The following is a 12,987-nucleotide window of genomic DNA, read 5'->3' on the forward strand; positions in this document are numbered from 1 at the left end:
GACATATTTCCTAAGCTCCCTCTCAGCGCTGACTTCTCATTCTAAAATTTTATGTGTCCTAAAGTCCCTAACTACTCTGACATATTTTCTAAGAGGCTTCTCAGCTTGACATTTGCATTCTAAGATTTTATGCCCCTGAATCCACACAATATAGACTGGCTAAACAAGGCTAGGTGGGGGACCCTGACCACCCTCCCTTTTGCCACCCCAACTCTTTTTCCAACACAATAAATGTCTGTCTCTGGGAACCCCTGGGCCCCTATTCCACAGTACAACCCCCAAGCACCAAGGACACCACACACATAAAAATATAGAATGGTTTTTATCGTGTTTTAGTTAAAAAAAATAACTGTTCCACTGAATGAAGTAGTTTTTTTTTAAGGTGGGGGAACAAACTCAAAAGCAAAAACAAAAAATTATTTTATAGTCATCTGTACAAAGACATCCGCTAAGGAAACACCACCGGGGACCCCCGGTTCCTGCTTCATTAGTATCTCTGATTTCTGCAGATTATTTATACCAAAATAAAACCTCTGAAAGTTCAACAGTGAGCTTTGTATGATCTTCTGAGAGTTACTAAAATAAAGGGTATTGAGTCTAGAAAGCAGTGACATCGTCACAGAGACACAGAGAGGTTGCATAATTTCAGTGGCGTAGTAGTGGGCTGGTTTGATTGTTTCGGCTGGGCGACTGATGACCGGTCACAGCATTAAGAAATCACATTGACAGAAAACACAACATCTCAGGAAGCAAGGCCACCACTGGCTGTCACTCAGGCCGTGAGGTTTGGGGGGATCACAGAGCAGCCGGGCCAGGGATTCTCATGCTTCCCTAGCCTGGTGTACACAATAAGACTTGTCTCAATCACCAAAATCAACCTGGCAAGACAGTGAATAATGTCCGGTCGGACACTGCACCACACGTTTGTGTGAATGGAGGGACAGACAAATGAACGGGTGGGGGTCTGAACCGTGAAAGGAGAAAGGGCAGAACCCAGGGGCTGAAGCAGACCCTTTGGCTCCTCAATGTCACAGTGCATGCAAATACACCTAAAAGCACTTTTTGGATGCTGCCTGGAGAATCGTGATATTTCTATTTTTTTCTCTCCCTTCTTTGGGGACTGGTCCATTACTCCTGATCTCAACTCCCCCTCCCCATTTCCCTCCCCCCAGCCCATAACTTCCTCTGATTTGTTTATTAAGCCTTCCAGAATTCTAGTGCCCCACTGAGACCCTTGGGACCCACTGTGCCCTTAGACACCCCATAAGATGGCTTCCTGGCAGAAAGTGGACCCAATGAGGTAAGCTGGTACAGCTGCCCCCCACCTTCTTCAACCCAGGCTGGATATAAGGAGTTAGATCTCAAGAGCCTGGAATGCTCTGTGTCTTTAACGTCAGGATATTCTCACCATGGTTTGAACCACCATCATGGGGCTTCAAAGCTGTTTTGCCAGATCTGGGGGCAAAGAATGGAGCCTTTGCAAGAAATCTTGGGCAAGTGACAGCTTCCCTTGGGCCTCAGTTTTCTCATCTGTAATATGTGTGTGGGGTGGTCTGACTGGATGCCCTTTGACGTCCCTTCCAGCTGTAGAGCACTGACCTATCTAGGCTGCCCCTTTCTGCTCTCTGACTTCTTGGTGAATGAGTGCTAAGTCTTTTCCCCTTTCTTATGTTATAAGAGATGGTAACTGGCTCCAGAGCAGGGGGGCTGATGACCTTTTTGAACCCTGAGGGTCCTGTGTGGGGCTGGAAGAGTTAGAGCAGGAATAGCAAGATGAGGGCAAAGGAGGAGGAAGAAAGGGGGTGGGAGAAAGGAGAGAAAGGGAGGGAAGTCTGTGTCCACATCTGGTCTAAAAGGACGTGTTCTTAGGGCTGTTTTGATGGCTGGTGAAGCCCGTGCACTGGGAGCTGCAGGGGAGTTCTAAGGGCCTAGGAGACAGGAAGGCAGGACTAGCATCCGAAGGGGATTTCCTGGAGTGGGCTGAGCTCAGAGGTGAGGATGCCGGTGGTAATGGCTATATCTGTTAGGGGAACACGGGAAGAGCTAACAGGCAGGACTTGGGAGGTTGGGCTAAGGCCCAGGTGGGCTCATCATTCACAGGCAACAGCTCTTAGATTGGTCCGTTCAACCATGAGCTACTTGGCCTATCCTTGAGAGCATTCCTTGGAGCCTCTAGTGGGGCAGAGGCATGGGGGGGTGGCCAGGCCCCACCTTGCCCCCTCCCCGCTCACTGCTTGAAGGCTGACTGGAGCTCCTTGAAGGCAGCTTTTCTCTGTTTCTGCTCCTCAGCCTGTCGTTTCCGTTCCTCCTGCTCTGCCTTTATCTCCTCCTCGAACTTGCTGGAGACATTGATTGCTTGGACCTAGAAGTGAACCAGGTGGCAAGGAACTTAGGGTTTGGGCCATGAGGAAAAAAGGAGCCTGCAGTCTTCTCATCCTCCAAATACCCCTTCCTCTTTGCTCTTTTTATCCCTGTCCTCCTTCCCGTTTTTCAGTTCCTCTTATGGGCTGTATTAGAACATGATTCTGAAGGCACACACTGTGTTGTTTGTTTGTATGTTTCCCCAGCATTTAGCACAGTACCTAATACGCAATAAGCACTCTTCGTCTAAGTCGCTCTTTATCTGTCTAACCTTCTGCCTGCCTCTCTCTCCCCATCCATCCATCTTTCTAGTTCATCCATCCACCCACCCATCCATCCATCTATATCTATCTTATCCATCCATCCATCCATTTATCTAGTTCATCCATTCATCTATGTACCTATCTATCTGTCTGTCTTTCTATCTATCCTTCTATCTTACCTATCTTCTGCTTATGTTTCTAATTATCTCTTTCTCCTTCCATCCACCTGTCTACTATCTATGTAGCCATCACTGGTCAGTTTCCATCATGAACAGAGGAAAGAACACCAGATTTGGAGCTAGAAGGGATGTGGGTTCAAAACCCAGCTCTGACACTTAGCTAACTGTGTGACCCTGGAAGAGTGACTTAACTTTCTTGGGCCTTGGTTTCCCCATCTGTAAAATGGCAATACTAATATCCAGGTCTGACCATGTCATTCACCCTACCCAGTAAACTCCAATGTCTTCCTATCACCCCAAGGAGCAAATACAAAATGCCCAGCTTGGCATTAAAATTCCTTTCCAGTCTAGCCCCCTCCTACCATTCCAGTCTTCTTACACCTTACTCCCCAACATATGCTCAGTGACACTGGACTCTGCTCTTCTTCAAACAAGACATTCTATCTCTTGGCTCCAGGCATTTTCTCTGGCCGTCCCCCCATGCCTGGGATGCTCTTCCTCTCTCATCTCTGCCTCCCAGCTCAATTCCTACCTTCAATAAGAAGCCTTTCCCAACACCTCTTTTGGTACCTTCCTTATTTTAATTATTTCCTATTAATTTCTTGTTTCCCCCATTTCACTGTAAGCTCCTTGGGGGCAGGGGCTATCTTTTGCCTTTCTTTGTGTACTCGGTGCTTAGTACAGTGTCTGGCACATAGTAGGGGCTTACTGACTGACTGCCTTACACTGTCCAAGTCACAGGGCTCTTGTAAGGAAAGTGCTTTATGAACCTTACATAGACATCCTTTGGACATATGGTAGCAAGGGTCAGCCAAGAGTTTGCTCTCACCTCTCTCTCTCCCAACAACCTTTTTGGAAGGCTTCAAACCTAGATCCTTGTGAATGAGAGTAGGGGGGAATGCCTGCTTTTTTCTGCCTGGTACTGTGACTCTACCTCTCATGCGGTTTTGAGCCCCCCAAGGCTTGGTCCAGACTTCTCCAAATGTAGCATTGGGTCATTCAAGACAACAAAGTTTAGACGTCCCCATCTATGTTTCCCTTAGGTGTGTGAGAATAGGGTTGTGAAGAGTCCCTTATAGCCTACCTTGTACAGTTCTTTAAAGTCTGCAAAACACTTTCCTTATCAAAGCCCTAGAAGATAGGTAATGAAATCCTATCACACCCATTTATAAATGGGGAAACCTGAGGCTTGGAAATGAAATGACTTGACTAGAGTCCCACAGCTCATAAGCATCAGAGCTGGGAATCCAATCCTGGACTTCTGACTCTATAGTCCAGTACTCTCTCCACCAGACCACACTACCTTCTGCTGTAGTTCTTACCCCTGGAAGGGACCCCTCTGAGGGTCCTCAAAACTGAGGCTTTGAGAAAACATTTCTAAAGGTCATAAAACTAGCAAATCATAGAGCCTTGATTTGGACCCAGGGACCCTGATTCCAAAGAAAATTCTCTTTCCATGACAATGAGTACGGCTTATGGAGGGGGGATAGAAGTATGTTTATGTGAGTGTTTGGGGTAAGGGACTCAGCAAGAGGTAACGGAAGTGGACAAAGTGGGGAAGGAATTCATTTAGTTGTGACGGAAGCCAAGGGAGAAGAGAGCGGAGAGGTGAAAGAGAGGGTGGAGGGCCTGGCATGGTGGGCCTAAAATTAGGGGCTTTTAGCAGCCCCTGCCTCATGGCAGTCTGATTTTAAGGCCTCAGTGGGGAAGGAGGCAGGAGAGAAACCTCCAGAGGCCATAGCTCCATGAAGAAGGATGCCACAGCTCACAAGCTTGACAGGGGGGCCCCAAGATTCACAAACCCTTCTGTTTTCCTTACTTTGGCCTCAAAAAAGTTCTTGGCTCCTTTAACGCCTTCTGTAGAGACATCAATTTCAGAGCGCTGGGCGAGAACGTGAAGTCCACTGTCCTCCTTCAACTCCCCTGCTGCCGACTTCCGGAAAATCAGGAGGAACTGTGAGGAAACAAGAAAGCTCAGGCTGTGAAGAAGCCTTGGGTCCTGAAGCTGCAGCCCCCACCCACCAGCCCAGCCTCTTCAGCTTGGAGGTCCTCAAACAGGGAAAAACCATCATGTCGGAAGGTGGGACTCCCTGGAGTCTGTGAATCTCCCTCAGGGGAGAAAGATGGTCCCTTACACAGAACCTCCATGGACCCAAGGCCTGGGCCCTTCTCAGTCACTAACTTAGTTATGTGACTCTGAACACATCACTGCTCTTCAAACCTCAGTTTCTGCACTTGTAAAATAAGAGGGTGGAATGATATCTTTTGGTTTTGACATTCTCTGTCCTAAGGACCCTCCCAACTTTCATATCCTATGTTCTAAGGGCCCTCCAAACTCTGACATTCAGTGTTGTAAGGGCCCTCCCAGCTCTGACATCCTGTGTTCTAAGGGCCCTCCCAGCTCTGACATCCTGTATTCTAAGGGCCCTCCCAGCTCTGATATTCCCTGTTCTAAGGGCCCTCCCATATCCGACATTCTGTGTTCCAAGGGCTCTCTCAGATATGAGATTCTGTGATCTCAGGTCCCTCCCAGTTCTGACATCCTGTGTTCTAAGGCCCCTCCCAGCTCTGATATTCCTTGTTCTAGGGATCCTTTAAGCTCTGACATTCCAGGTTATAGATCTAGAGCTGGAAGAGACCTCAGAAGCCATGTAACCTGACCTCCTCATTTTAAGAGGTCTCCAAGACCACAGAAGCTCACTAGTTTAATCTCCACAGGGTCACAGAGCTAAGCGTGTGAGATGGGACTTGAACCTAAGTCTTTTCCATATTTGGCACTGTATTTTACTACATATACTAGGTCACCATTTAGTATAACCCTATCACTTTGAAAATAAGGAAACTGACTCCCAGAGAAGCCTAGGGATTTGTCCAGGGTCACATTGCTAGTAAATGACTGAAGCAAGATTCGAATGCAGGTCCTGAGACTCCCCCAGCCAGGGCTCTTTCCACTGTTCTATGATGCCTCCCTTATTTATATATGATCTATCTAAACCCTACTTCTCACCCCCTGAACTCAATAAGATGTAAGCTCTTTGTTTTTATAGACCTGGCACAAATCCCTTACAAACAGTAGGCACTTAATGAGTGTTTGTTTAATTTAACTGAAGGAACTTATTCTCATGTATCTGAGTCTTGTCTTCCCAAATATACCATAAGAAATATGAGGTCAGGGATGGTATTTTACATATCTCTGTATTCTCCCACAGTGCCCAGGGTTGGGCACATAGTAGGTACTCAGTAAAGACTTCTTGAATGAGTGAATGAAATGCCTAACTGCGTATATCGACATTGCATCCTGTATAGAGGGAGACTATTAAAATTTTGATTTAATAGATCATGCAGACCGTGACAAGCTTTCCATCTACAAGGAAATATACAATGTAAGCAAGAAGCCTAAAACAAGACATTTCTCAAGCTCTATGAAACCTACAGAGTCAGTTAAGTTACCAGACCATTTTATTGTTGAGTAAACTGAAGTCAAGGGTTGGGGTGCCCTCTCCCATAACTTCATTATCCTACCCCTGCTTCTGGTGAACCCAGGCTAGGCACTGTGATGCCAGCAGGGCAGAGGCCCAGGCACTGCAAGGCGCCCCCTAAGATCTGATTTTGAAAGAGGGCTCTGCTCTTCCTCGACTCCCTTTTGACCCTTGTCCTTCCCTGACTCTCAGCGCCACCATCAGTTGTGATGGCGCATGAGGCTGCCTGCCCACCCTACCTCCCGGAAGCTCAGCTTGTTGTCAAGATCTTCATCTACTTCTTTAATCATGTTTTTCAGACCCAGGTGTGTCTGAGGTGCTTCGAGCTTCTCCATCATTAGCTTCAATTCCATCAGGTCAATGAAGCCATCTCGACCAGCATCATACCTGGGGGGTGAAAACAGCAGAGGGGGAGTGAGAACAACTGGGGGATCCCTGTCCAAACTAAACTCCCTTGGCTAATGCTCTTACCAGGTGCTGGGCTGCTAATCAAATGACCCTCAGGAAGTAGGGAAAACATTGGAGATGATTATGTACACCCTGAACAATTACTTATCCAAAAAACTACTGAGTTTTTATCAGAGCTGGGAGGGCCTTTAGAACAGAGAATGTCAGAACTAGGAGGGCCCTTAGAACACAGGATGTCAGTTGGGAGGGCCCTTAGAACACAGGATGTCAGAGGTAGGAGGGCTCTTAGAACACAGACTGTCAGTGCTGGGAGGGCCCTTAGAACACAGGATGTCAGAGCTAGGAGGGCCCTTAGAACACAGGATGTCAGTTGGGAGGGCCCTTAGAACACAGACTGTCAGTGCTTGGAGGGATTCTTAGAATATAACATTTCAGAGGGAGAACAGGATGTCACAGAAGGGAGGAATCATAGAATAGACTGTCAAAACATTAGAACACAGAATAATAGTACTTGGAGGAACCTGAGAACATGGAATATCATAGCTAGAAAGTACTTTAGAAGAACCAAGAATATCATGAACTGAAAAAAGTCTGAGAACACAGAATTGAGAACATAGTGTCAGAGCTGGAAGGAATTTGGAGACCATCAACTCCAATCTCCTCATTTTAGAGACAAGTAAATGGAAGTCCAGTACTTGAGAAGTAATTTTGCTGAGGACAACAACTCAGATCTTCTGACACTGCTCACCTCCCATGACGGTCCACCAAAGCTAAGGATAAAGGAGAAGTACCTTGAGGAGGGGAGGGGCAGCTTATGCAGAGCAGGGATAGGTCCAGGAGTCCTGGGGACACACCCGGTCTCTATTTCCTTTCCCAGGATTCTTAGCAAGTGCCTCACCTGGCCCATTCCCAGTACAATCCCCACACCTGAACTGGGTCCTGCTTTCTTGCCTCTGCAGAAAGTAGGATCCCACAAGAAATATGTTGTGTCCCTCTTGCAAAATGTAAGCTCCTTGAGGGTAGGGGCTGTTCTGTTTCTAGCTTTCTGTCCCTAGTATCCAGCCTGGCACCTGGCGCACAGTGGGGGTACAGTAAAAGGGCCCAGAGGACTGCTGAACTAAAATGACCGTCACCAGTTTTGGGCAGATTAGTTCTTCCTTTCTGCAGAAATAATCATAATTCTTTCTGCAGACTAACTCCTCCCCCTTCCATTCTGTACCACAGCTGCTCTGCAGAAGCTACTCCCTGCCCCTTTGCTCTGGAAGGGAAGGCGTATTTAGGGCATTCTCAGCTGGTTATCTCCCAAAAGGCATTTGGGAAACAGACACTGCTCACCAGAGGCCTCTCTCCCTGGTTTCCATGACCCTTCCCAGCAGCTGTGCTGGGGTTATAAGCAGGGGCCAAAAAGGGCACACCACCCAGTGGGTGGGGACACAGGTTTGCTAAAATGTACAGAGGCCTCATGCTTATCAGGCAGGCAAACCCCTCCCAGGCCAGGGCTGGGCATCTGACAACAGCTGCCGTTCTGGAAAAGCCTGGGGGCTTCAGCAAGGGGACCCTGCCAGGCCTGGGGAGATAGGATACTTTGTACACTGCTGTTATAGATAGGATGCTGGCAGTTGGAGTAGCCCAACAGTTATAGAGCTAAGGACATAGCATGGTAGAGCTGGGAGAGCCCTTGGAACCCAGAACGTCAGGGCTGGGAGGGCCCTTAGAACACAGAATGTCATTGCTGGGAGGGCCCTTAGAACACAGGATGTCAGAGCTGGGAGGGACCTTAGAACAGGGAATGTCAGAGCTGGGAGGGCCCTTGGAACCCAGAATGTCAGGGTGGGAGGGCCCTTAGAACATAGGATGTCAGAGCTGGGAGGGCCCTTAGAACACAGGATGTCAGAGCTGGGAGAGGCCTCAGAACCCAGAATGTCAGGGCTGGGAGGGCTCTTAGGACCAGAATGTCAGAGCTGGGAGGGTCCGTCTAGAGCAAAACCCACCATAGTATAGAGCAGGAATCTGAGGTTCATGGAGGTTGAAGGAGCTGACCCAAGGAGCAGCTGATTTTATTCCTGGACATCTAGCCTTCTTCTGCTCCTGCTAAGTGATTTCCTGGGTGAGCTATTTGGAGAGAGTCAGGGAGGAATGTGGGCATGGGGCCAACCTGTTGTAAATCAGCCACTCCCTGGGACTCTCTAACTGTGCCTCTATTTGGCAGACAGAGAGGGATTGTGTAGATACTTCTGGCCATCAGCAAGCGTGTGTAAGAGAAAGAACAGTAGACTTGGAGACAAGGACCTGGGTTTGAATCTTGATTCTGCTTCCTGCTATCTGGGTGTCCTTTTCCCCTCCCTGGATATGTTTCCTCATCTTATAAAATGAAGTCCTTTTTTGGCAATAACTGCTGTAATCCTGAGTGGAAGGGCAGGGGCAAAGTTTCTATGAAGTCGATTTCACCCCCCAAATCACTGATGTGAAGGGGCCTTGGAGAAGGACAGAGAGAGCAGACAGAGGAGGAGCTCTTTAGGGGCCCCCAGGCCTAAGGGAGTGGGCAGAGGAGCTGCTGAGGAAGCAAAGTGTGAGCACATCTCTATGAACAGATCTGCTGGTGGAGAGGCTGGAGAGAGGATGTGGTCAAGGGTGTTGGAAGGTACTAGGACTTAGGCTGGTCAGAAAACCAGAAGTTCCGAAGTCTATTCCTCATCTGCCTCTCAGTTTCTCCAGAAGCCTGTTTAGGAGAGGAAATACCAGAAATAACTAAACTACCAGAGGAGGCAATCTGGTAAGAATGAAACTGGCAGAGGTGGGCAACCTTGGTCAAAGCATGTGACCTCTGAGAGCCTCAGTTTCCTCATATGTAAAATGGGGGCACTACATTAGATGATGTGACACATCCCTTCTAATCCTATATTTGATGGGCTTAAAGAGCTCTCTAGGCCATTACTCTGCCTCAGTGAAGGACACTTCTGAAACCACCCAGTTCACTGGGTCACTTATCATGTCTTTAAACACTCTGAGGGAAGGCAAGATGAACCAGGGGAGTGAGACCAGATGATCTCTAAAGCCAAGTTGATATTCTCATTTCTACAGTCCCTTCTTGTCCTAGAATTCTTTGTTCTAGTTACTTCCCAGCTCTGACATCCTGTGTTCTAAGGGCCCTCCCAGCTCTGACATCCTGGGTTCTAAGGGCCTTCCCAGCTCTGACATCATGTGTTTTAAGGGTCCTCCCAGCTCTGACATCCTGGGTTCTAAGGGCCCTCCCAGCTCTGATATTCTGTGTTCTAAGTTCACTTTAAGTACTAATTGGAGGGAGTTGGGGAGAGAATAAGCATTTATATAGTGCCTACTATGTGCCCCTAACCATTTTACAAATATCATCTTTATATGAATGTTCTGTGATTCTGTGACTCTGGGACCACAAGAGCTCCATTTCATTAGCAGCTCTGGAGCAGGGCCCAAAGTGAAGGGAATATGGGCCACCTGGATCATCTCCTGCCAGGGCAGGCGTGGGCAGCTCAAAGTCAATAAGCTTCCAATCAATGACTCTGTGGTTGCGCTCTAGGTTCCCAAGGGCCCTGCCCACAGGGTGAATGGCCTTACAGATGTGATTAGAGAACAGAATATCTTGGAGCAGGCCACAGATGCACCAGCGATGCCAGCAGCAGGGGCTGCCAGCAGAATTGATCTTTTATGTGCCTGAAAACCATGAGATGGGGAGGGCCCTCAGGGCCCAGCAGAGCTAAAGGTGGCCACAGGCGTTTATGACCAGCCAATGTCACAAGGCCACGGCTATGTGCCCTGTGTTTATAGCTCAGTGCTTTGCACATAGTAGGCACTCAAGAATTGGTTGGAGAACTGAATGGAGCCAGAAGCGGCCAGAGAACCTCTAGGAAGACAGTGAAGACTGTGTGGGAGTCAGAGGCTGAGATCATTGGCATGACCTTTTCTGGTCCTCAATTCATCAGTGACAAGGAGATTCTATTAGGTGAGGCAAGGCCCCTTCTGGCTTTAAAATCCATGATCCTTCCATTTGGGTCATATGGTTTGGACCTTGGTTTGGGTCCAGAATCTAACACTAGCTACCTGACTGTAAATTACAGCCTCAAGCCTCTCATCTGTAAAATGGGGTTAATACTATGTAACTCATGGGGAGATTATAAGGGATGACAGAATACCAGCTCCTTTCAGAAAGCAACTGTTTCATTTTTATCTTTATATGCTCAGTGCCTACGACGCTGGCCCAGAGGAGGTGCTTAATATCTGGTGAATGAACTGGAAGGGCTGTGTAAAATTCTAAGCACCATAGAAATATGAGCTGTGAGCTGTTCATCACTAGAAGTGTCTGTTCTCATCAGCCCCTGGGCGGGGGGCAGGAGGCGGGGGGAACAGGTGGGTAGTACCATCGTGCACAGAGAGCTGAGTCTGGAGTCAGGAAGACTCATCTTCCTGAGTTCAAATTCAGCCACAGACACTTCCTAGCTGTGTGACCCTGGGCAAGTCAGTTAACCCTGTTTGCCTGAGTTTGAGGAATCTGTAAAATGAGCTGAAGAGGGAAATGGCAAACCATTTCAGCACCTCTGCTAAGAAAACCCAAATGGGGTTACAAAGAGTCAGACAACTGAACACAAGTGAACAACGAACAGTGGTGTGCTGTGGGTCCATGGTGGGGTAAACGACCTTGAGCTAGGGTTGGACTCCCCCATGAGATCTGTGCGGTCAGTGCCCAGAGCAACCTGGAGGAGACCTGGATCTCTGTCAGGCAGACGGAGGTCTGAGCCCATGGATACTCTGCCCTAAGGTCTGGTCGGAGGCCTTTGGTGGCCACTGACCCCTCTCTGGGCTCCTTAGGCTCGTAGTGCCCTCCCTTCCCCTTTCCCTCCAGTGCTTGCTGATGGCTGACCAGGAGCTCTCCCCCAGCCCTCTGTGTTTCTGCCCAGCACGGTGACTTCTGCCAGTCCAAACGTCAGCAGGGAGCCATTGTGAAGGCGGGAATACAGCTGGCTTCGCCACGAGCCATTTCTAACACTTGCCTGCCTGGGAGCAGCAGCAAGTTCTTTTCATCCCCACGTCCTGCCTCAGGCTCCAACCAATCCTGAACCTTCCTCATGAGAGGGAGGTGAACGGCAGCTGGGATAGTTGGGCTGGGGGCAGATTGGGGGAGAGGCAGGGAAGGAGGGGAAATGCAGATGGTAAGTCTTCCTAAGATAGCCGAGGCACTGTATTTGACTGGTTTCAGAGATGGTTTCTTTCCATTCCATTCCCCATCTCCCCAGAGAGGTGACTTGGCCACATGTGGATCACTAACTTTCTTCATGTGACTGAAGGTTGAATATCTGAGACTGTCAGAGCTGGGAGGGGCCTTAGAACAGGGAATGTCAGAGCTGGGAGGGGCCTTAGAACACAGGATATCAGAGCTGAGAGGGACCTTAGAACACAGAATGTCAGAGCTGGGAGGGGTCTTAGAATAGGGAGTGTTAGAACTGGGAGGACCCTTAGAGCACAGAATGTCAGAGCTGGGAGGGCCCTTAGAACCCAGAATGTCAGAGCTGGGAGGGCCCTTAGAACCCAGAATGTCAGAACTGAGAGGGTTCTTAGAACACAGGATGCCAGAGATGGGAGGGCCCTTAGAACATGGAATGTCAGAGTTGGAAGGACCCCTAGAACACAGAATTTTAGGGTTGGAAGGGACCTAGGCAAATCCTTTCATTTTCAAGATGAGGAAACTGATACCCAGCAAAAGGAAGTGACTTTCCCAGTGTCACATACAGAAACCTCTAGCAGGGTTTTCTCATTTCTCCTGGCTCTTTCTCCCCATCCCCCTTCTCCTCCAGTGAAGGGATTGGAGGCTCATTCATTTGCAAAGAGGGGGAAGGCGGAGGCATGGGGGCCCGGAACACTGCCTGTTTGGTGGGCCAATCCATCCCTGGCCCTGCTTGGCAACAGAGCATCCGGGACTGAAGCTCAGCACCTTTATCAATTGCTGAGAGCCTGGAGACCCTGGCATGCTGCCTACATTCCTGCCCGCCTTTCTCTGAATAGCTCATCCAGGGAAAGACTCAGCAGCTGCAGAGGCCCGGATGCCCACTGACAAAATCAATCCCTTCCCCCCTGGCCCCTGTTGGAACTGTGCACACATTGCACATGTATCCATTCCATTCAGCCTAAATCCCCTCCCCCACCCCCCTCACAAGACCTCCAAGCCCCAGGGAAAGCTGTAGCCCCATACATGCTGTGTGCAATGAGGTCCCAGGGAGAGGCCTGTGTGTGTGTGTGTGTGTGTGTGTGTGTGTGTGTGTGTGTGTGTGT

At 48.8% G+C, this 12,987-nt stretch overlaps 1 protein-coding gene across 1 annotated transcript in view; it reads right to left on the minus strand.

The window, feature by feature from the left end:
* Positions 1-303: 303 nt before the first annotated feature.
* The window catches only part of EFHD2 (EF-hand domain family member D2), a 21,477-nt gene continuing 8,793 nt past the window's right edge, over positions 304-12,987 (minus strand). Inside the window, exons 2-4 of the mRNA XM_069079289.1 lie at positions 6,522-6,669; positions 4,623-4,757; positions 304-2,362 (exon numbers count right to left, since the gene is read on the minus strand). Of these exons, the coding sequence (XP_068935390.1) occupies positions 2,228-2,362; positions 4,623-4,757; positions 6,522-6,669 (418 nt within the window). The 3' untranslated portion in view covers positions 304-2,227. The remainder of the gene's footprint in view (positions 2,363-4,622; positions 4,758-6,521; positions 6,670-12,987) is intronic.

Source organism: Petaurus breviceps, unplaced genomic scaffold, assembly GCF_028583685.1.
Source record: "Petaurus breviceps papuanus isolate PSGF00001 unplaced genomic scaffold, PetGlider_PUasm1.0 91041, whole genome shotgun sequence".
NCBI classification, from domain to species: domain Eukaryota; kingdom Metazoa; phylum Chordata; class Mammalia; order Diprotodontia; family Petauridae; genus Petaurus; species Petaurus breviceps.